General features: G+C 35.5%; 1 protein-coding gene across 4 annotated transcripts in view; it reads left to right on the top strand.

The window, feature by feature from the left end:
• Positions 1 to 24,974, top strand: part of FERMT2 (FERM domain containing kindlin 2) — a 77,635-nt gene that overhangs the window by 41,955 nt on the left and 10,706 nt on the right. For 2 of the 4 annotated variants that reach the window (XM_017662154.3, XM_017662159.3), the window contains exons 4-11: positions 7,257 to 7,391; positions 12,407 to 12,439; positions 12,765 to 12,990; positions 13,091 to 13,193; positions 14,648 to 14,755; positions 19,867 to 20,001; positions 20,471 to 20,520; positions 21,651 to 21,775. In XM_017662154.3, the coding sequence (XP_017517643.1) occupies positions 7,257 to 7,391; positions 12,407 to 12,439; positions 12,765 to 12,990; positions 13,091 to 13,193; positions 14,648 to 14,755; positions 19,867 to 20,001; positions 20,471 to 20,520; positions 21,651 to 21,775 (915 nt within the window). The remainder of the gene's footprint in view (positions 1 to 7,256; positions 7,392 to 12,406; positions 12,440 to 12,764; positions 12,991 to 13,090; positions 13,194 to 14,647; positions 14,756 to 19,866; positions 20,002 to 20,470; positions 20,521 to 21,650; positions 21,776 to 24,974) is intronic. The other 2 variants (XM_017662158.3, XM_017662161.3) reach the window with 1 other exon arrangement.

Consider the following 24,974-nt stretch of genomic DNA (forward strand, 5'->3'; position numbering starts at 1 on the left):
CTAAAAGTAGAAATACCATTTGACCTAGGAATTCCACTCCTAGGTATTTACCTGAAGAAAACAAGATCCCTGATTCAAAAAGACATATGCACCATTGATTATCATTGTACGATTTACAATATAGCCAAGATACAGAAGCAACCTAAGTGTCGCATCACTAGATGAATGGATAAAGAGGTGGTACATACACACAATGGAATATTATTCAGCCATAAGAAGAAAACATATCCTACCATTTGCAACAACATGAATATAGCTAGAGTGTATTATGCTCAGTCAATTAAGCCAGGCAGAGAGCAAGTACCAAATGATTTCCCTCATTTGTGGAGTGTAACAATGAAGCAAAACTGAAGGAACAAAACAGAAGTCGACTCACAAACTCCAAGAAGGTTACCAAAGGGAAGGGTTTGGGGAAGGTGGGTGGGGAGGGAGAGAGAAGGATTAAGGGACATTATAATTAGCACACACAATATATGTAGGTCACAGGGAGGGTGGCATAGCATGGAGAAGACAAGTAATCACTATAGCATCTTACTATGCTCGTGGACAGTGACTGAAATGGGGTGGGGGGGTACTTGATAATATGGGTGAATGTTGAAACCACAATGTTGCTCATGTGAAACCTTCATAAGATTGTATATCAATGATACCTTAATTTTTAAAAAATGCAGAAGCAGAAAAAAAATTTAGATTTCTTCTCCCCTAAGTAATGTTCAGATGCCTTTCTGTTATCTTCTGGTTTGCATAATTAGAGAGAAGTCTGTTATTCCTCTTTTATTTGTTCCTCTATGTTTTCTCTGTTAGACTTTTAGGGATTTCTTCTGGTTTTCAGCATTTTAATTCTGATGTGTCCTGGCATAGTTCTCTTTAGGTTTATTCTGTTCTAGGTTCATTGTGTTTCTTAGGTCTGTGGGCTTAATTTTCATCACATTTGGATAATTTTCAACTGTTAGTTCTTCAAGTAATTTTTGCTGTCCTTTCCCATACCTCTCAACCTTTGTGAGGCTCTGCTTTCAGGTACGTTAGACCAATTGTTACTGTTCCAGGGGTCACTGATTTCTCTGTTCTTTTTTTCAGGCTCCATTCTCTGTTTCATTTTGGGTACTGTCCATTGCTATGTCTTCAAGTTCATTTATCTTTGTCTGCCAGTCTGCTGTTAATCTCATCTAGCATGTTTTCATTTCAGAAGTATTTTTTAATCATCAGAAGTTTGATTTTGGCCTTTAAAAACACATAAGTCTTTCATTTTTCTCTTTGTTTTGTTTGTGCTTTCCTCTACATAAACATATGGAACATACTTATAATAGCTATTTTAAAATCTTTGATTACTGATCTTTACATTGTAGTTATTTTTCCTCATTTCTTTTTTTCCTTTACTATAGTTAGTTATATTTTCCTGTCTCTTTTATGCCTGTAATGATTTATTGAATGCTAGATTCTATTAATTTTACATTGTTGGTGGCCAAATTTCTTTTTGTATTCTTTTAAGTAGAGTTGGCTTTTTCTCTGCTTATTGGTTAATTTACTTGGAATCAGATCCTTTTGATGCTTTTTTTCCTTATTAAGGTATCACTGATATACACTCTTTTTAAAAATTTTTTATTTTGATATCATTAATGTATACTTACTTGAACAGCATTATGGTTACTAGACTCCCCCCATTATCAAGTCACCCCCACATACCCCATTATAGTCACTGTCCATCAGCAACTGATATACACTCTTATGATGACAAACATTGTGGTTACTACATTCAGCCATATTATCAAGTCCCCCCATACCTCATTGAAGTCACTGTCCATCAGTCTAGTAAGATGCCACAGAGTCACTACTTTTTTTCTCTGTGCTACACTATCTTCCCTGTGACCCATACACACACCATGTGTGCCAATCATAATACCCCTCCATTCCCTTCTCCTTCCCTCCGCACCCCTCCCCTTTGATAACTGCTAGTCCCTTCTTTGAGTCTGTGAGTCTGCTTCTGTTTTGTTCCTTCAGTTTTGCTTTGTTGTTATGCTCCACAAATGAGGGAAATCATTTGTTTGTTCTCTGCCTGGCTTATTTCACTGAGCATAATACCCTCTAGCTCCATCTGTGTTGTTGCAAATAGTAGGATTTGTTTTCTTTCTATGGCTGAGTAATACTCCATTGTGTATATGTACCACATCTTCTTTATCCATTCATCTACTGATGGACACTTAGGTTGCTTCCATATCTTGGCTATTGTAAATAGTGCTGCGATAAACGGGTGCATATGTCTTTTTGAATCTGGGATTTTGTTTTCTTTGGGTAAATTCCTAGGGGTGGAATTCCTGGATCAAATGGTATTTCTGTTTTCAGTTTTCTGAGGAACCTCTGTATTGCCTTCCACAATGGCTGAATTGATTTACATTCCCACCAGCAGTGTAGGAGGGTTCCTCTCAACATCCTCACCACCATTTGTTGTTCCTTGTCTTTTGAATGTTGGCCATCCTAATTGGTGTGAGGCAGTATCTCATTGTGGTTTTAATTTGCATTTCTCTAATGATTAGCAATGTGAGGCATCTTTTTATGTGCCTGTTGGCCATCTGAATTTCTTCTTTGGACAAGTTACACAGTAGAATTTTATACATCTGTTGAAATGATCACTTATTTACATGGTCATATTCCATTTTTCAAGAACATGTATTAAATGACTTTTACACGTTTTTTGTAATTTCTAGATTTCTACCATGATTGTATGTATTTTTTTTAATTAGAGAAAATCATTAATATCTAATACTTAATGAAGTACTTATGTGCCAGGCCCTGTTAAAGGAACTTTACCCATGTTAATCATTTAATTTTCACAACAACCTCGTGAGGTACTATTAGTCTCATTTTACAGATGAGGAAACTTAGACACTGGCAGGGTGAGTAGCTCCCACAAAGTCACACAGCTGATAAACAGTGGAACTGAGATTGGCATGCAGGTAGCTTGGCTGTGTGCGTCTGCCTCAGATGATGCCTCGGCAGCTCTACAGCAGTTAGGTCCGTCCAAGTTTTGTGTCTCCTACAGACAGAAAGCTTCCTGAACCTATTATACTGAATTGAATCTAGTGGGTACTGTGGGCTCCTGAAGGTACAAACTGCCACATGAAAAACTGGGTAACTTAGCAAACTGTAGCATTACAAGTTATGTAGTCGTTTGCATCTTGTTGTCTAGTCTTGTACCGTGGCACACAGTATAGTGTTGCCAAGCATTGAGATAATATAGGTAGACCTGGTGATTCTCCTTTGGCTACTTTTTCAAGTTTTTTTGTTTTTTCTTGACTCTTCCTCTGTTACACTCTTTTTTTAAATTAACTTTATTTTGCTATATGTACAATAAGCTGTACATATTTAAAGTGTACAATTTGATGAGTTTTGACAGATCTTTACATTTGTGAGACTACCAAAATTAGGACCCAGAACTTTTCCATTAGCTCTCAAACTTTAGCCAGGCAGCACTGATTTGCTCTGTGACTATAGATGTGTTGTCATTTTCTAAAAAGTTTTCTGAATGGAATCATACAGTATATACCCTTTTCTAGTTGTTTTCTTCTACTTAGTGTAATGATTTTGAGATACATTCATGTTATTCCATATATCAATTATTTGTTTCATTTTAGTGATGAGTTGTGTTCCACTGTATAAGTAGTATTCCATTGGTATGAGATTACTGCATTTTGGCTATCCATTTGGGTTATTTCCAGTTTTGGCTTTTATGAGTAAAGCTATTACTAATGTGCCTTTCATTTTCTTAAGTAAATAACTAGGAGTGGAATGTCTGATGTAATTGTATATACGTTTATAAGAAACTGCCAAACTATTTCCCAAAATCGTCTCATTTCACATTTCCACCAGCTGGATATGAAAGTTCCAGTTTCTTTTCCACATCCTCACCCAATACTGGGGATTATCAGTCTTATTAATGTTTGCTATTCTGATGGTTGTCTAATGCTATTTGATCATTTTAATTAGCATTTCCCTGACCAGCAATGTTGAACATCTATCCAGGTGTTTCTTGGGCATTCTTACATATTCTTGGTAAAGTACTTGTCCAAATCTTTAGCCCATTGGTCTGCTTATTATTGAGTTGTATGGGTTCTTTATATATTCAGGACAGAAGTCCTTTGTCAGATACATATAATGGTTTGTGAATATTTTGTCCAAATACACATCTGGCCTTTTTGTTTTCTCAACAGTATCTTTTAAAGAACAGGGTTTTTCATGTAATAAAGGGCAATTTTTTGTGGTGTGTGTTTCCTAAGAAGTCTTTTGTTTACTTATATTTTCCTTTAATTCTGTGATCTATTTGGGATTAACTTTTTCATATTATGTTAGTTAAGGGCTAATTTTTTTTTTTAAACATGGGAATTTCTCATTCAACTGTTTGTGGAAAAGATTTTCCTTTCTGCCTGAATTGATATGGCACCTTTGTCCAGAGTAATTGCTTCACTTAAACCTGGGCTGTTTTTTTCTAGTCATTTATATATATATATATATATATATATATATATATATATATATATATATATATATATATATATATATATATATATATATATATGACTTAGCATTTAGTCAATAATTGTATTGTTTTGATTGGTATAGCTTTATTATGTCTTGAAATCAGATAATATAAGTCCTCCAACTTTATTCTGTTTAAAAATTGCTTTATCCTAGGATTCTTCTCATTTCCATATAAATTTTATAATCAACTTGTCAACTTGTACAAAAGAGCGAGTTGGAATTTTGACTAGGATTCCATGAATCTTTAGCTCAGTTTGGAGAGAACTGACTAAGTAGTTCTTGCCATTCATGAACATGGTATGTAATATGTATGATACTTGTAACATATCTATTAGGATTATTTTTAATTCTTTTGTTAGTTTCATTTAACCATTTTCCCTCTTTCCAGATTCCTCACATGAAAATAAGTAGGATAAACACAGCAATTTGTAGCCATTTGATACAAAGCAGAAAAGTTTGATACAAAGCAGAAAAGTTGAAACATTACCAAATGTTAAGATTTGGTAATGACATGAAATATTTTCTCTACATTTACTTCATGTATCATATGTAACTTATGACATACAGAATGAATGAGGACTACCATGTAATATAAAGTTTAATTTTAAAAATTGACTAAAAAATTTTTTTAGTTGAAGTATTATTGATATACAATCTTATGTTCGTTTCAAATATACAACACAGTAGTTCAACAGTTACCCATATTATTACATCCTCACTCCCTCTAGTGCGGTTACTACCTATCAACATAGAAAGATGTTATAGAATCATTGACTATATTCTCCATGCTGTACTGCCATCCCCACAACCAACTTAAATTGTGATTGCAAATTATTGTGTCCTTTTATCCCCCTCATCCTCCCCACCCCAACTCAACCCCTCCCCCTTGGTAACCACTAGTCGCTTCTCTGTCTCTAATGCTGTTTTGTTCCTTTTGTTTTGCTTTGTTTTTATATTCCACAAATACATGAAATCATGGTATTTGTCTCTCTCCACCTGGCTTATTTCACTGAGCATAATACCCTCTGGGTCCATCCATGTTGTTGCAATAGTGGGATTTCTTTTTTTTTTTATGGCTGAATAATATTCCATTGCATATATGTAACACATCTTCTTTATCCATTCATCTATTGATGGACTTAGGTTGCTTCAGTATTTTGGCTATTGCAAATAGTGTGGTGATTAATGTAAGGGTGCATACATAAAAAATTGACCAAATTTTTTAAAATTTAAAAAATTGACTAAGATGAATAATATCAAATATACAACATAGGGATTTAACATTTATATATATTGTGAAATGATCACCACAATAAATCTAGTTACTGTTACCATATGAAGTTAAAACAATATTGACTATTTTCCTGTGCTGTACATTATATCCCCATGAGTTATGTATTTTATAACTGGAAGTTTGTACTTTTTATTTTATTTTTTTATTAAGCTATCATTGATCCACAATCTTATGAAGGTTTCACATGAGCAACATTGTGGTTACTACATTTATCCATACTATCAAGTCCCCCCTACATACCCCATTGCAGTCACTGTCCATCAGCGTAGTAAAATGCTATAGAGTCACTACTTGTGCTTCTCTGTACTTCTTAATACCTTCACCTGTATTACTCCCACCTGCAACACCCTTCCCTTTGGTAACCACCAATCTATATTCTCTGTTATCTATGAGTCTTAGTTTTGCTTTGTGTTTTAGATTCCACATGTAAGTGAAATCATAGGTATTTGGCTTTCTCTGATTTATTTCACTTAGCATAATACACTCAAGGTCCATCCATGTTGTCACAAATGGTGTGATTTAGTATAATTCTGATGTATATATACCACATCTTTATTCATTCATGCGTCAGTGACATTTAGGTTGTTTCCATATCTTGGCTACTGTAAATAATACTACAATGAATGTCGAGGTGCATATATTTTTTCAAGTTAGTGTTCTTGTTTTCTTCAGATAGATACCCTGTGGTATGTTGAAAATGTAGATTGCTTTGGGTAGTATAGACATTTTAACAATATTCTTGCAGTCCATGGCACGTCTTTCCATTCATTTGTGTCATCTTCAGTTTCTTTCATCTGTGTCCTATGGTTTTCATCTGTGTCCTATTCTTAGAAGTATTCTTTTTGTTGGGATGTTTTCTTAATTTCTCTTTTTGATAGTTCATTTATGTACAGAAATGTAACATACTGTTTTATATTGATTTTGTATCCTGCAACTTTACCAAATTCATTTACTCTGTTTTTTGTTGGAGTCTTTTAAGGGTTTTCTGTATACAGTGTCATGTCATTTGCAAAATGACAGTTTTACTTCTTCCTTTCCAAATTTGCATTTTTTTCTTCTTGCCTAGTTGCTGTAGTTGGATATAAAGCATAATTTCTTAAGGCTTTAGATTTGTGTGTGTGTGTGTGTATATATATATATACACACACACACACACACACACACACACACACACACGACTTCTAGGTTTTCTGTTCTCTTGTAGATTGTTATCTCGCCACTTTGAGGTAACTACATTTATTAGATAGTTATGAATTAAGAGTGCTTTGGTAATTCATTTTCACATGGTATAAGTGGCTGGCAAAATATAGACAGGGAAGGAAATTATAAATTTTTACCTTGAAATGGATTAATAGATGTATTTACCAAGTATAAAGTATTTAAATTTTTCATTATTCTAGTAAAATAATCTGTTTTCTTATTTTAACAGATATCAGACACCCCGAAGAACTTTCTCTCTTGAGAAAACCCAGGGATCCAACAAAGAAAAAAAAGAAAAAGCTGGATGACCAACCTGAGGATGAGGCCCTGGAATTAGAAGGGCCTCTCAGCACTCCTGGATCAGGTAGCCTTTGACTAAGCAAGGGCTCAGTGTGAGAACCGTGGACTGTATGTCTGTGTGTTTTTGATACTGGATAAATGGATTACATAGGTCAGAAGAGTGGACAAGTTAAAAAAAAAACAACAAAAAACTGTCCTTAAGCATCTTTTCCCTCAATCAAAATCACCACCAGTCTGTCATATGCAAATCATCATGTCAGGTGTTAATATGCATCAATAAAGAGGAAGGCTGATTTTCTGCTCAGAAAGAGTCACAAAGGGATGATAGTAACTGAGCTCAGTTCTTTGCAGAAATTGGATGACTTTTTAGTATTTCCTTTTTTTCTGTATTATGTGAACCATTATTTAGTTACAACATTATTACTTCTGCTGGGTTATTTACAGCCTTCCCTATGTTTTGCATATAATGGTCCCTTTGCTTCTCTGTATTTTTCCTTTAAGGTTTTGTTGCTTTAAGAAGCTTTCTCAGATTTCCTTCTATTACCTACTCCCAACATGATAAAGGTGGCATAAGTCATCAGACCCTTTTGTGTTTGGTGGTGTACTGTATCTTTCCTAATAATTTTGAGTTCCCTGCATGAAGGTACTCTTACCTTTCTTATGAGAACTTAATTTAGCATATGGCATCCAGCAGGAACATGGACAATGTCTTTTGGGTAGCTAGATCTGTCTAGTTAATAAGGTTACATGTAGTTCTTTATCCTGGGCATATATAGGGACTGGACATTATAGTATTCTGTGATTCCATCTGTCACACATTTATAAATCCAATTCTTAGGATAGGTCTCTAACAACTATGTAAACTAATTTTAGGTTGTTCTGGACTTTTTTAACTCTGGGGTGCTGATAATCATGAAAGCAAACACAATTAGTACTTACACTCAGAACTATTTCACACTATCTGTGGAACTATTTCACACTATTTGTGGAAACTCAATTCTCACTACAGCCCACTGAAATGGATTATCTTATCACATTTTGAGGTTGAAGAAATGGTACAGTTAGGTTAGGAACATCTAAGGTCACATATACCTTGTAACTTTTATGTTTCTACTCATACACCGATTGTACTCACTTGAGAGATAACAAGAAGAAAGACAACCATTGTTCCTAAGTAGTTTATAGGCTAGTTGAAAAGAAGTTACTGTATTTAAGGAGATAATATATAAGTGGCAAATAAATGTTACAGAAAATAATGTAGGAATTCAGAAGACAAAACAATCCCAAATAGAGGATATTCAGTTTATGGTTTGGGGAATTAAGTTTGTGACTTAAGCTAAGTTCCAGTGGCTAGTATTTTGGTAAGAAGAAAAGACAACTCAAGCAGAAAGATTTTGACAAAGAACATCCTGGCAAAAAAGCAGTACAGTCCGTGACTAAACCACTTGAATTAGTTCATGGAAGAGGGACCTTGAAGGAATTTCAGGATCACTCTGAAAGGTATTTAATATCAGGCTGAGGAATTTAGACTAGCGTGTTGCTGAGTCATTGGTTTCTGAATATGTTACAAAATGAACAAATCATTCTTTTAGAAGAAAATCAAATTTACTTCCAGTCCAATGTGGAGGTGGGAGTAAGGAGAAAGGGTTGCAGGTAGCCTAAAGATTGATGAAGTAAAAGAGAATAAAAGAATATGTCTATCATTACAGTAAGGTTAATTTAAAATTTTAATTTATACATGATTTATATTGCTGAAGGCATCTGACAGTAGAACCATCCCTGCTTTCAGTTACTTTATATTTAAATGGAAACCCTCATTTATCACAGCACTATTTACAATAGCCAAGAAGTGGAAGCAACCTAAGTGCCCATCAGTAGATGAATGGATAAAGAAGATGTGGTACATATACCCAATAGAATATTCTTCAGCCCTAAGAAGAAAACAAATCCTACCATTTGCAACAACATGGATGGAGCTAGAGAGTATTATGTTCAGTGAAATAAGCCAGGTGGAGAAAGACAAGTATCAAATGATTTCCCTCATCTGTGGAGTATTAAAACAAAGCAAAAACTGAAGGAACAAAACAGCAGCAGACTCACAGAACCCAAGAATGGACTAACAATTAGGGAAAGCGACTGGGTAGGATGGGTGGGAAGGGACGAATAAGAGGAAAAAGGGGCATTATGATTAGCACACATAATGTGTGTGTGTGTGTGTGAGGGGGAACACGGGGAAGGCAGTATAGTACAGAGAAGACAAGTAGTGATTCTGTAGCATCTTACTGTGCTGATGGACAGTGACTGTAATGGGGTATGTGGTGGGGATTTGAGAAGGGGGTGATAGTCTAGTAAGCACAATATTGTTCATGTACGTGTATATTAATGACACCAAAAAAATTAAAATTAAAAAATAAATACATAGTATATATATTATCCTTATATTAGCATATTTTAAATTTTGTGGACTTTCTTAGTGAAGTTTTACATTTTTATGTAGTCACATTTATAGTTCTGTAGTTAATAGCTCTGGGTTTTCACTCTTGAGAAAATCTTCACAAATATAAAAAATCCTTTTCTATTTCCTTTTAATACTGTTTAATTATTACACTTTATAATTATTTCATATTTATGTATTTTAATTCATTCATAATGTCAACATTTATATGTTTTTAGTTCTGCTGTCATTTGTTTTTTAAGTGGTATGAGATAGGTTGATGGAAAATTTTCTAAAATATATTTAATACTTTAGTACTCTCTTTATAAATAGAATATGTAAAAGGTAATTAGTAATAAGTAAGTTAAGAGGCAGATTCTACTGCACTAACATAAAGCAATACTCTCAGGAGCGATTAGTTCCATGGGGTTTTTTATCACTGACAGTAGTTAGCCTGAGACTGTAGTGCTTTTTGAACTCTTTATTTTATTTTTCCTCCTTAAGAGTTTTTTGTTACCATTCCATGTAGTTCAGCAAACTCGTATTTTGTTGCTGACTAAATGTGTTACTTCATCTTACCCCATATTAGTTTTCTGCTTCAAGTATGTTTAAACTGGGCAATCAGGAATACTAGCTAGTTGCAGTTATCACTGAACTGAGACTTAAAAGGAGTTTAAGACACATCCTCTGACCCAGCCATGCTGCTAGAATTAGGAAATGAGTACCCAAAATGTTTATTGGGAGCAATCACAGTGGTGACATTAGTAACTCTTAAATAAACGCACTGTACAAACAAAACAAAACAAAAAACTAAAGAAATAAATGTATACCAGTTGGGAATGGCTTAAATATGTTAGGGTACTTAGGAGGCAGTGAGTATAGCTGCAGTGCGACTGGCTGATTTATAGCTTCGTTCTGCAATTTAGTAGCTCTTGACACTGGACAAGTTATTTAAACTGTGCTTCAGTTTGCTTCTTTAAAATGAGATTAATAAGGCTGTTGGAAGCTCTAAAGTTGTTTCCATAGAGTGCCTAACAAAGTTAAGAACAAATAGGGAAAAAATGAAGTTATCAGATATGAAGTGTAGAATATACAAGTACAGGAAATTGAGAGGGGGGGGTTTGGGTGGCTGATTCAATTAAATGTTGTTATTTAGGGGAATATATTTTCTGTTTTAGAAACTTCATAAAGAAATTGTCAATTTTAACTTTACTCATTTATGAATAGTAATTCTAGTTCATCACAACAGAAATGAATTACCAGTATTCTGAGATTCTTAGTAAAAGATACATTTACTAAATCTTTGAAATAAACAAAGAGAAATTTCTGCCTAGAAGGTAATGTTTTTCCACAAATCTTTGAAATAAACAGTGAGAAGTTTCTGTCTATAAGGTAATGTTTTCCCACAGGGTACTTACATGTATACTCTCTGTAACAGAATTATTATTTTCCCAGCTGAGCTGGAGTTATCTTTTCAGACCTTTTAATAAGAGTGGGGTACCCAAGTATCCTCTCACAAAATGCCCTTGTTTAAGATTCAAGGTTTTAAAGCTACAACTAAATATCCAGTGTTCTTTAAAGGCTAATAAAGGAGAGTTCACAGCTTTCTTGTTGTTGAGTTAACAATGTCCAGATTATACAAGTTTATTTAGTACTATAACAATGGAAGAACACATATTGGAGACTTCAAATTAGATACCTTGTGGCCAGCAAGAGATTTTTTGTATGTGTGTTTATACTAGGACATGACAACTACAAAAATTCTAGCATTATTGCTAGTTTTTTATATTTAATTGTTACTGTCATTCCATGGGTGGGATGGGGATTAGACAGACAGTAAAGAAGAGATCCTAAACATGTTCCTACATTAGGTAAGGGAAACAACCATTCTCTTTCCATATCCAGTAACAATATGACACCTGTTTACACATTTTATTTTTAAAAATTATGACTAAAAAACAAAATATAATTAACAAATTTAATACTTAGGAGGGGAGATGCCTTTGAACATTTAAAGTTCAGAATGTCATTCTGAACTTAAACTCAATCTGATCTTAATTTTTGTTGTTTAAATGACAGATGATATATCATTAATTGACTTATTTCAACAAATTTTTCTTTAGTTAGCATCCACCATATGCCTAGCTCTTTAATACTGAGGAATCAAAAGATAAAGACAGTATCCCTGCCTTCAGGGGTTTCATTATAAAATGTACCCTTGTTAGTCCCCTTCTAAGGCAAAATTTTATCTCCTTTGCTTCAATACTTTGTTTATAAATCTGTTGGAACCAGTTTAGCAATTCACTGAGAAAACATTAGCATAAAATTATTCTTTTAGTGTCTATGAATTTATCAAAACAGTATGGCTTTCAAAGGGTGATAAATGTGGACATGTTTGTCCCTAGACACTCCACTACAGCACTTCATTCTTTGGAGTTGGACAGAAAACTTACTTTATTTAGGTTATTGCTTTATGTACTCGTAAATCCACATAAAATATTTGCTTCAATTTATGATTCGCAATTAAAAAATACCTGTTTTTTCTTTTTCCAATTTTCTTTTCCTTTTCATTCTTTTGTTTCTGTCTTCTACTGCTGCCTTTCCTTTACCTTCTGAATTCCTTTCTTTCCTTTCCTTTCCTGTAGGCACTGATGTTCTTTACATTGGCCCTCTGAAAGGTGAGCCTCGCCACAATTGAAAACAAAAAGTATTGGTCTCTCTGCTTCAGCTATATCCTTAACTTATCTCCTAATTCTCCTGAACTGATGTTTTCCCTGGAATTTTCACCAACTTATATATTTTGACCTTGTTACTACATGTTCTAATGTTATACAAACAGAGTTTAGTTAATTTCATGTTTTCAAGACAGATAAAATAATGTACTAAGCTTTCCTTCCAGAATGAAACTTGTGTTTCATAATGTGCTTTATATCATCATAGTATATATAGAAAACTAAGATTCTGTACTTCATACTTACACCTATTTTCCATGATATTTATTAGGAAGTATATATTCAAGCCCAGGACTTTATAGTAAAACAATGACCCCCACTTACGATGCTCATGATGGAAGCCCCCTGTCACCGACTTCTGCCTGGTTTGGTGACAGTGCTTTGTCAGAAGGCAATCCTGGTGTACTTGCCGTCAGTCAGCCCATCACATCACCAGAAATCTTGGCAAAAATGTTCAAGCCTCAAGCTCTTCTTGACAAAGCAAAAATAAACCAAGGGTAAGTTTAAATACAATGAAAGAATTTCTTTATCCAACTAGAAGTAGAAATATTTTAGTAATTCTGTCCTATTTGTTCCCCGCCTCGTTAATTTGTCCAGGTGGCTTGATTCCTCAAGATCTCTTATGGAACAAGATGTGAAGGAAAATGAGGCATTGCTTCTACGATTCAAGTATTACAGCTTTTTTGATTTGAATCCAAAGGTACCAAGGGTTTATAGAGGGTTCTCTTCTTTTTTCCCTTTTCATTTGTTTTATTTGGATGTTTGCTTTTTGGAAGTTGGTGAGGTATAAGACATCATTTGTATATAGGAAGTCTTGAATAATATTAAAAACCCAAGGCTTTAGACTAAGGCATCTGTATTTTAATTAAGTTTACTGTGTTAGTAGGTTGGAAGCATAACTAACCCATTTTCTTTTTTTGTTAATTGAATTTTTGGTTGATTTGTATTTTTAAGGCACTAGCTTGGTGCTACAGAATTGGTAAAGTTGCTTTTGGAGTTTTTTTTTTTTGTATATATATCTCTTTGCAGCTGTACTTTAAGAGAAAAGTTTTTTGTAACTTTTCATTTATGTTCAGATGTCTGTATTACATACTAAAAATGTTGCTTCATCTTTTATATCATTGTAGTATGTATTATTAAAAACTTAAAAAATTTTTTAGCTCTACATTTCTTCCTATTTATTTACTAGCCAAACATTATGATATATTTTTTCTATCAAATGATTGGCATCATCTGTGTTACTCAAATACTTTGGTTTTCCAATAAGGTGTAAATTTGCTCTAAAAATCTGGAGTATTTTTCCCCAGAAACAAAACACATAGGGCACAGAGATTTGGATCTTTTGCTTCCCTATCACATGGGGGAGGCAAAAACCTCTCGACTGCCGTATCATTATGTCTAGATTATGGTTTAGATTTTATGTGTATGTTTATCATTTTTTATTAGATGCTTAAGTGCTTAAATCTTTATACAAAAATAAAATGTATGTAGTACAATTGTAAAATATCAATTGTAAGAAATTTGTGGTGGTTGTGAAGGAGGCTATGTATTTTGTTAACATTCTAGGATAGTATTATTAGACATTACCATTGATTTTTATTAATATAAGTAAATGGAGAACTCAATAACATTAAATAAATCTTTTCCACAAGTGTATATATGTACCCTCTGCTTTGCATTCCTAATTACTGTTTCCAAGGACCTGCCTTTGGGTATGCTTTTCCATAGTGAGCAAGATATTCCTGGAAATAATTTAATCTCTGATTATGATATTTTAATGTAGCAAGTTCCATTAACAGTACTGAAAAACAATTAGTTCTACTTTTAATATCTTCAAGTTAGATTTCTTTTTTTAAGGACTCTAATATCTAATGATTATTTCCCTGGGAAATAACATACAGAATATGTTTCTAATAATGAACAGTAATCTTTTCCCACATTTTAATGTTATTTTTAATGGGAAGTTAGATGTGGGCATATATAGGTACGCCTAACCGTATATGTATCTTTTTCTTATTATTTGATAGTGATAAAAATCACCCCCCCCAAATTTTTGTATAACAAAATTTTCTTGGGCTTTCCAATTGAATATTCAGTTTTCAAACTTTTCAATGTTGAAGGTCATGTATTATGAAAGAATTGTATCTCTTGCAGTATGATGCAATCAGAATTAATCAGCTTTATGAACAGGCCAAATGGGCTATTCTTCTGGAAGAAATTGAGTGTACTGAAGAAGAAATGATGATGTTTGCAGCCTTGCAGGTAGAGGAGAATATTGGTAAATGGGATTTTTCCAGGGGAAGGGTAGGGGGGTTACTTTTAAATGGTAAAGTGGTATAATAATTCCAGTAGCATTTTGATAGGTTGTGTTACCTTTTGCTATGTAGAAAGTGAATAGACTCTTAAAAGGCAAATTAATGATAAATGTATGAATTTAGTTTAATGTTTTATATTATCTAAGAGTTTAGTAGTATACTTAATAGTTGTTTTTCTGTATCCTATAGGAGAAAAATATCTTCCCATCCCCAGATGTAGATTAGCTTAAAACTACCCAGTCTTCCCTTGGAAATAAAATCTATTACAAATCAGATTTCTGAAATGAAGCTTACTTTCATAATTTTATAAATAGCTGGGGATGATAATATTTATAAAGTGGATTATGGCAGAAATAATACCGTTTGAGATGTAACATGTTAAGAGACTAGTGAAGGTAAACATATTATCCTTAAAAGTAGGCAGCTAATCAGGCAGATTAAACCCTTGTTTTTCCAGATGTGGTTCTTGCATATCACCTGCTTCAGAATTACAGTAGGGCTTTTGAGAAATTGTCCACTTCATTACTGCTATGCCCTCTGCTAAAATAACATTAGGGTGGTAGCTACAAATCAGCATTCTTTCTGACACCAAGGTCTGATTAACACTAGATACTTTTAGATACCTGAGTGAGGCTTTGGTGAGTGTTCTCATATTATGGTGCAATTCTAGTTTTGCTAAAGTCCCAGTAAAGTTGGTGTTCCTTAAGTATAGGGAGTAAAGTTGACGTTCAGTATTGAAAGGCTTTCACTATAAAAATGAGTTCACTTTTTTCCTTAGAACACCAATCAAAATGCTGTCAATCTTCCAAATGCTTTTATGTACCTAGAAAGGCTTTCCTAAGACTCAGAAAGTCCCTTAGGAGGACTTTTCTCTCTAGTTTACATAATGAAAGAAGGGAATTGAAACAAGGCTCGGACAAGGAAAATCTTTAATGACAAATGAATTAGTTTAATTATTTTCTAAAGACTTGTTTAATTAACTACTTAAGAATCTTGTTTGTGTTTTTGGATGGTTCAGATTGTCTGAAGAATTTCTTGAGTTAAATTCTGGAGCAGTTTTTTTTTAAAGTACCTCATTTGTTGTGGCTTTCTACCTGTCTTTCTCACTTAGAATACAGGCTCTTAATTTCTTAGTGAATGTTTTGCCAATGACAATAATAAGAATAACACATGTAAAATATATATAAAAATCAGATTTTACTATGTAGTATTTCTTTTTATCTTTTTACTATAAAAATAATGCATTTTTTAAAAAAACCAACAGACATACAGTACTGGCACATAGCAGGTGCTCAAAAAATATTTGTTAAATACAGTCATATTTTCACAGAAATGGGATTATTCTGCAGCTCCCCTCACTCCCATTTTGGTGCAGTAGAAAACACCTCAGGAACTATGGATTTAATTGAAACACTGGCATTCATTTTATTTTATTTAATTTTTTAAATTTTTTATTAAGGTAGGATTGATATACACTCTTATGAAGGTTTCACATGAAAAAACAATGTGGTTACTACATTTACCCATATTATCAAGTCCCCACCCATTACCCCAAAGCAGTCACTGTCCATCAGTGCAGCAAGATGCCAGAGATCCACTATGTCCCTTCTCTGTGATACACTGTTCTCCCCATGATCCCCCACACCATGTGTACTAAACGTAATATCCCTCAGTCCCCTTCTCCCTGGCATTCATTTTAATTTGAAAACATGGCCCTCCAGGACCATTTTAGACTCTAGGTTTAATGAGAGAATTTTAGACTACAAAATCCCCTTGGTTGTTAGAAGCCTTCCCAGAGACAGACCTGAAGGCACTAAGGAGCTATCCAGTACCAGAAGAGGGAAACACTTGAAGTATGGCAAGAAGATATCTGTATTTTTTAATTCAGACATAGCCTATAAGTGGGATTAGTCTCTCTGTGGGGCTTCTGATTCTGTGTGTAAGATAAATCTACAACAGTACAAAGAAACAAAATCTAAGTATAAACTTTAGATAAAAAATAAAATAGTTAAGTTAGTAACACTGTTTGGTTTTGTTTTTAAAGCATTTAAATCCAAGTATGTATTGTGACATTTAACAGCTATCCCATGGCCTCTGAAAGCAGAGCTGGGGTTTGTGACCTCCCACTCACAGCCAGGGTTTCTCTAGTATGACTCATAAGCTCTCACCTTAAGGCACTTGGTAAAGATGCAAATTCAGGCTGACCCCAGATTTGCCAAGTCAAAATCTCTGGGGTTGAACCTGAGAACCTTTGTTTTTAACCAACTCTCCACATGATTTTTAATATAATTTGACATTTGAGGCCATGACCTTAACCCACCTCATTCTCTGTGATTTGTAAACATGGAAGTATATCACTCTAAAGATCTCATTTCAGCACAATTGAATGTATAGCCAAAGACTATTCATAATTCACTATATCTTAAAATACAGAGGAACATTGATAATTAGTCTCAGATTAGTTCATTAAAAGTTCCCTTGAATAGATTATATTCAGTGAATGAATACTTTACAAATACTTCAGAAAATGTTAAAAATTAGTACTTTGAAAGGTAACTGATTAAAAAAGCTCTAACCTTTAAATAAATAAAGCCTAAGGTTTAGCATCAAAATCTAATCATTAATACTTGTTTTAATCAGATCACTATTTAAAATCATAACTGGCTACTCTGTACCCAAAGATTTTTCTATCTACATATAGGAGTATTTATCACTATTCATTTTATTTAAACACACACACAAACACACAGATTTATGTATTTGTGCATATTTGTGTGTATATTCACATATAAAGGTAATCTATCTTATCATTCTTATGTAACTGAGAATATAAACATCTCCCTCTGATGTTTTCAGCACTGAATTGAAGCTGGGAGAAAAGTGGAGCTTTAGCTTTCAGCATAATAGCGGTAACTTCAGCATGATAGTGATAACTAACTTGCCCCTGCTGGGTAATATACTAATAATAAGGTAATCAACGTTAATCCATTTCTATAAAATTCTGCAGGTTCTGTCAGTTCTTTCAGTATTCATTGGTTCCAGACCCCATTCTAGACACAGGGAATAAATACTGCAGTGAAAAAAAACCCACAAAAATCTGCTCATGTAGTGCTCAGCAGAGGACATATTAACTCCCAAAGTCCTGGAGCCTCCCACAAATTGAATTCATTCATGTATGTCCACAGATCCTACTTCTTCTTTATTATTATTATTATTATAGTATTGATAAACACTCTTATGAAGGTTTCACATGAACAACATTGTGGGTTCAACATTCACTGATACATCAAGACCTCAACCCCCAATCCCATTGCAGTCACTGTACCAGCATAGTAAGATGCTATAGTCATTACTTGTCTTCTCCATGCTATTCTGCCTTCCCTGTGACCAAGCTATATTGTAATTGCACTTATAGTACCTCTTAATTCCCTTTTACTTCCCCACCCACCCTCCTATAGTACCTCTTAATTCCCTTTTACTTCCCCACCCACCCTCCTCAACCCTTCCCCTTTGGTAATCACTAGTCCCTTCTTGGAGTCTGTGAGTCTGCTGCTCTTTTTTTCCTTCAGTTTTGCTTTGTCTTTATACTCCATAAATGAGTGAAATCATTTGATACTTGTCCTCCTACACCTGGCTTATTTCACTGAGCATAATACCCTCCAGCTCCATCCATGTTGTTGCAAATAGTGGGATTTGTTTTCTTCTTATGGCTGAATAGTATTCCATCATGTATATGTACCACATCTTCTTTATCCATATATCTACCGATGGACACTTAGGTTGTTTCCATTTCTTGGCTATTGTAAATAGTGCTACAATAAACATAGGGATGTATATGTCTTTTTCAAACTGGGCTGCTTCATTCTTAGGGTAAATTCCTAGGAGTAGAATTGCTGGGTCAAATGGTATTTCTATTTTTAGTTTTTTGAGGAACCTCCATACTGCTTTCCACAATGGTTGAACTATTTTGACATTCCCACCAGCAGTGTAGGAGGGTTCCCCTTTTACTGCATCCTCACCAGCATTTATTGTTTCTTGTCTTTCAGATGTTGGCCATCCTAACTGGTGTGAGGTGATAACAAATGGTGGTTTTAATTTGCATTTCCTTGATGATTAGCATTGTGACTCATCTTTTCATGTGCCCGTTGGCCATCTGAATTTCTTTGGAGAAGTGTCTGTTCATATCCTCTGCCCATTTTTTAATCAGGTCATTTGTTTCTTTGGGTATTGAGGCATGTGAGCTCTTTATATATTTTGGATGTTAACCCTTATCAGATAAGTTGTTTATGAATATATTCTCCTATACTCTAGGATGGCTTTTTGTTCTGCTAATGGTGTCCTCTGCTGTACAGAAGTTTTTTAGTTTGATGTAGTCTCATTTGTTCATTTTTGCTCATTTCCCTTGCCCAAGGAGATATGTTCAGGAAAAAGTTGTTCAAGTTTATATTCAAGAGATTTTTGCCAAACTTTTCTTCTAAGAGTTTTATGGTTTCATGACTTACATTCAAGTCTTTGATCCATTCTGAGTTTACTTTTGTGTATGGAGTTAGACAGTAATCCAGTTTCATTCTCTTACATGTAGCTGTCCAGTTTTGCCAACACCAGTTGTTGAAGAGGCTGTTTTTTCCCCATTGTATATTCATGGCTCCTTTATCGTATATTAATTGACCATGTATATGTGGGTTTATATCAGGGCTCTCTCTTCTGTTCGATTGATCAATGGGTCTGTTCTTGTTGCAGTACCAAATTGTTTCGATTACTGTGGCTTTGCAGAGCTTGAAGTTAGGGAGCATAATCCCCCCAGCTTTGTTCTCCCTTCTCAGTATTGCTTTGGCTCTTTGGGGCACACACCCTGCTTCTTTTGGATAAGTATTTATTGGCAGGTTTAGGACACTGATTTCAGATGCTGTGCCCTTTATCTTCCTATTGTTTTAGTTCTTAGTCACTTTTATGTTTTCAAATCAGGTAATGAAAAGCATTCCATACAGAAACAGATTGTTGTAACTGTAAAACATTAAAAATGAGATTACTGTCATTTAAATATTATTCTGGTTTCAGTATCATATCAATAAGCTGTCAATCATGACATCAGAGAATCATTTGAACAATAGTGACAAAGAAGTTGATGAAGTTGATGCTGCCCTTTCAGACCTGGAGATTACTCTGGAAGGGGGTAAAACATCAACAATATTGGTAAGGTGAATCTTTTTACCTATCTCAAGTCATGGCAAAATCCATGTAGTGATGTCCAAATTTAAAACATTTCAAAAAGAAGAGAAAAACAGATTTCAGGAAAAAATTTAAATGTTAAGTTTGGTAAGGAATTAGTTACCTTAGGAATTAGTTATTATGGAAAAAATGCTTATCTTAGAGCTACTATGATTTATTCAATTTCCATATGCAGCAACAAATAGTTTTAGCTGTATTAGAATCAATAGTATGTTCTTATGGGTTATATAAACTGTAATTTTGATCAAATTCTTGTTAGCTTTTTATGCCATTTGAAAATGCCTTTTTACTATATGACCATGTAATGATTATACCTTTAAAACCTTTATAGTCTGTACTTTTATGTAATTTTGTCTTTTTACTGCATATGCTGGTTCTTGATATCAGATACCTGTTTCAAATTTAAGAAAAAATGATTTAATTCTTTCCCTAGGGTGACATCACTTCCATTCCTGAACTTGCTGACTATATTAAAGTTTTCAAGTAAGTACAAAAGGGGGAGGGATAGTAAATATTAGTGAATAATAAGTGTCAGTTTTATAGTCATGTTCATATTATGGAAATTTACTGTAAAGTTTGACAAATGCATCTCTAAAAATATTTAACAATTAGATGAACACTAAATTATAATGAGGGAAAATAACCATCTTTATCAAATTTAAACTATTCATCAAGTTGTTTTATCTGTTTATTTTTCTTAAGGGGAAAAATAAGATTGTGTAACCTAGATTGCATCATGTAGATTCTGGAACATACAGTGTCATGTCGGTGTAAGGCATCCCCTCTGGGTGAAAGCAATACATAAAAACTGTTGCCAGTGGTTATTCCATTGTTCAGAGCTGCAGGTTCAATTGGATTTTATTCATTTGTTCATGGAACATTTTATAATAAGGTTCAGTGCATCTTATCTAGATTTAAATAGTCATATTCCACAGAATCAAGAGAGCTAGGCATTAAGGCAGAGAGAGGAGAGGAAAGGAGGTGATGTGGAATAAAAGAAATCAAGGCATTAATGGAATAAACCATTTACTGCAGCTAAACATATAACAGCTCAACATATGTAACATTTCTAAGAAAAGGGCATGATTTCAGGTTTCACTTCCTACCCTCTCTCTTTTCCCCGTACACACCTTTTGCATCCACCTTTGCCTTTCTGTATCCCCTCTCGTTATGACGGCTCTGACTGTGTTTGACTTTGGAGTGGCAAGTAAAGTCACCACTGACACACACCCCTCAGAGAGGGAAGCTCTTCCTTCCCTTTAGTCATGCCATGTGACTTTCTTCTCCGCCTTTCTTCTCCTGTCCTTTCCATGTGACCTACTAGTGATAGAGATGGCTACAATGGACAGAAATACTGGAATGTTGGCTCTCCTACTTTTTCCCCCTCTGTCCACTCACTGTTGGTGAGATCTTCCCAAGGAGGTTGACTGAGAAGAAAGGGGCAAATTCAGTAACAGCAACACTAAATAAAATACATTGGTCCAAGGGAACTGAATTCAGCATATGTAAAACTTGGCCTCAGACGTTTCACACTGAAATTTTGCAGCTAGAACATAGCCTTGATAAAAATTATTTCAAAATAACTTTTTCTCTTAATTCTATTTGACACATAGGCCAAAAAAGCTGACTCTAAAAGGTTATAAACAATATTGGTGCACCTTTAAAGACACATCTATCTCTTGCTATAAGAGCAAAGAAGAATCCAGCGGCACACCAGCTCACCAGATGAACCTGCGAGGTGAGGAGAGCCTCGGAGTGGCCAGTGTTGGTGGTGGGGTGTCTGCTGGCTAATAGTGAACTACGCTTTGTGTGGGGAAGGTGCTTTTCATGGGTTTCTTTACTCATTTGGGTACTTTTTTTTTATATGTTTGGGTTTTTTTTTTATTATTGGACTTTCCAGTTTTGAGTATTCAACTTAACAGGGTACTTCATCGTAACCTCTCTGTTCAGTCCCTACTTGAAGTCTTTCTGCTTTTCTCACTTGTCAAGTAAATGTCTGTGTCTCCTTTCTGGCCTTCAGCTTTAGGACACTGAGGTCCTCATTCTGCAGTAGCTGCCTGCTTGGCTGTTTCAGATGGCGCCTCACACCCATGCTGTAGTTGTCTCCTCCCAGCGTGTTCTGGCTTCTCCCTTCCTCATCAGCGTCCTGCTCCTCTTCCTGACCTTCACTGGTGACAGCTGGTCCCCCTCAGAGTCCCCAGCCTTTTGGTTTGCCAGCTCACCAGTGAGGTAGCTGACTCCTGTGGAGTTTGACAAAGCTTTTCACCTTTCCCAGCAGCTTTTCCCTGCACATATTTGTTGTCTTTAACAGTCTGCTCTTGGTCTGGCTTCTGGGGTAACCCCAGGATACCTCTCTGAGGTCCGAGCTGACAACCTGACTCTCACTGGTTTTCTCTTGTCTTTTCAAATGCAAAGCTGTCTCAGAACTAAAGGTAGGTATTTGAGGTTCATGTTCCTGGACATATTTCCTCTCCTTTGTGGCAACTCTCACAGGCTTGCTCCCCATGGCCTGGCTGAGAGCTCAGAGCTGCTGGCTTTGGTCTTTATTTTTCCATTTGGGTCTGTGGAGCTATAGCTTCATTTCATGTTTCAGTGACTTCTGTTAGTTCTTCACACTGCTCCTTCACCTTTCATCTTGGTGCATCAGCTGAGGTAGAAGGAAATTTTTCCTTTCTAGGTTGGTCTGGTTCTTCTGTAGCTGGAGGACATCCTGCTGCCTCTTGCTGTGATTTCTCAGGAGGGCATTTAGTTGATCTTGCAGATTGTTGATGACTCTCTTGTGGTGATACATTATTCACTTAAAACTGTCTGGCTCACTTCCAGCTGAGATACCACTTCCTCTGGCAAGCCGTACCCCTGAGAACAGCTCTCCCACGAGCTCACCCAGCACTGCTTGCCCCCTTGGCACATGATGTGCTTGGTGGAGGATGCGGTACATGCACTCCTCACTGTCCCACACTCCTTTTACTGTGCCTTCCCTTACAGTAAAGGCTAGAAAACTAAACACATGTTCCAGACTCATTCCCAGTGAGATTAAGACTTCAGTCAGATGCATTCATGTGAGCCTTGCACCCCCAGATGAGTCCAGGGACTGGAGAGGTGCTCTTGAGCAAGAAGCAAGGTGCTCCAGGCTCTGGAGCTGCAGCTGCCCCAGCAGCTCCCTGTTTTCCCAGCTCCTTGACTGGAGAGAAGGCTGCACCTCCTTTGGCAGGCCAGTTCCGAGGCAGCATTCAAGGAGTTAGTCCCATCAGCCCCGCCCATCTCCCCTTTGGGTTACATTTTACATATATGTTTATTATTATATGTAAAGCAATATACACCCTTCAAACTAAAAATACTTGTATTTGGACAAAAATACCAAAGAAAAGGACCCCTCACTTACTCCACAGAAAAATAACTCCCCAAATAATTTCACTTACTGCTTAAAATACAGAGTTGCTTTTCCTGATTTATTTTCTTAATTTTTCTTACTACATTGTGCATTAGGATATTTTTAGTATATTTAACAAGATGTCCAAATCTCTACCTTATCTCTGTTCTGCCCACTAGTCATCTTAACTGCTGCTTTACAGTCACATGTATTTTAAAAAATAGAAAACCTCTGTCCAGGGGAGGAGACTGCTCTGCCTGTGTGTTGGAATTCTGTAATTTTCCTAAAACTTTTTATTAGGCTCAGTGTCTTTCTCTCTAAGTCCCATGAGTTTACCTTTTGGGTCTCTACCACTATTTTTTACTCTCAGAATCCATTCCAGTTCTCTTCATGCTTTCCTGTAAACTGCCCAGGGGCAGCTCACACTATCCACTCTTGATTTAGCGACTAGATCTGTCTGTCCTCTGGCCCCTGTCTTCTCTGTATGACTAAGAAGTCAAGACCTGGTATGGAGAACAGATCGCAAAGCACCCTTATCCCAGTTCTCCCAAGTCCTCCCAGTGGAGCACTTCTCCAGCACATCACACTGATGAGGGTGACATGAGCCTACGAATCAGATGGCCTCGATTCTGCTCTCCCACTAAACAGGCTCTGTGATTTGGAGAGAATAGCCTATCCAGACCTCAGTATATCCTGAGAGTGTTGGACCAGGTACTCTCTAAGGCCCCTTAAAAATTCAGCTCAGCAAATATTAATGAACTCCTGTGCCACAAACTGTTGTTGGGTATAGAGACATGAGCAAGAACAAATTACAGACTTATCCCTCAAGATGTTGATAAGAGTGTGCTAATTTAGAAAAATTAAAAATATAAATCAGGAAAAGCAACTCTGTATTTTAAGCAGTAAGTGAAATTATTTGGGGAGTTTTTTTTGTGGAATAAGTAAGGTGTTCTTTTCTTTGGTATCTTTGTCCAAATACAAGTATTATAATAATTATAATTTGGGCAATAAATAGTACTTTAAAAAGTGAGTAACAGGTCAGTTGGTCTTCAGTGATGTGGAGAGAATGAGGAGAGATTTCATGGGGAAAATAATGTTGGAGTTAAGATCCAAAAGAGAAAATTGAGATCCGTGGAAGGAAGAAGAGTTCGTAAAAGAGCCCTCCAGGCAGAGACCAGTGTGGAAAAATGCCAGGAGAAAAGCATCACCAACCACAGGAGCTTTCGTGCTTCCTTAGTAGTTGAATCTGATTCCTCCTGTCATGAAAGGTAATAGCAGAAGGAACAGGGGAATAGGAGGATAAAAACATTAAGGAGATTATTTTTTAAACTGACAGCAATGAAGTACCACTGAAAGATTAACATGAAAATGACAGGATCCATCATGTGTGTGTGTGTGTGTGCGCGCGCACGTGCGCGTGTGTGCAGGCTATCGTAGAGAGGAATAGTGTGAGAGCAGGGATAATGATCTAAATCAAGGTGATCACTATGGATGGAGAAAAGAGTGCAAATTCAGTAGATACTGAGGAAGTTCAATCAACACACTGGCTGATTAACTTGGGAGGGGC

Source organism: Manis javanica, chromosome 8 (genome assembly GCF_040802235.1).
Source record: "Manis javanica isolate MJ-LG chromosome 8, MJ_LKY, whole genome shotgun sequence".
Lineage (NCBI taxonomy): Eukaryota > Metazoa > Chordata > Mammalia > Pholidota > Manidae > Manis > Manis javanica.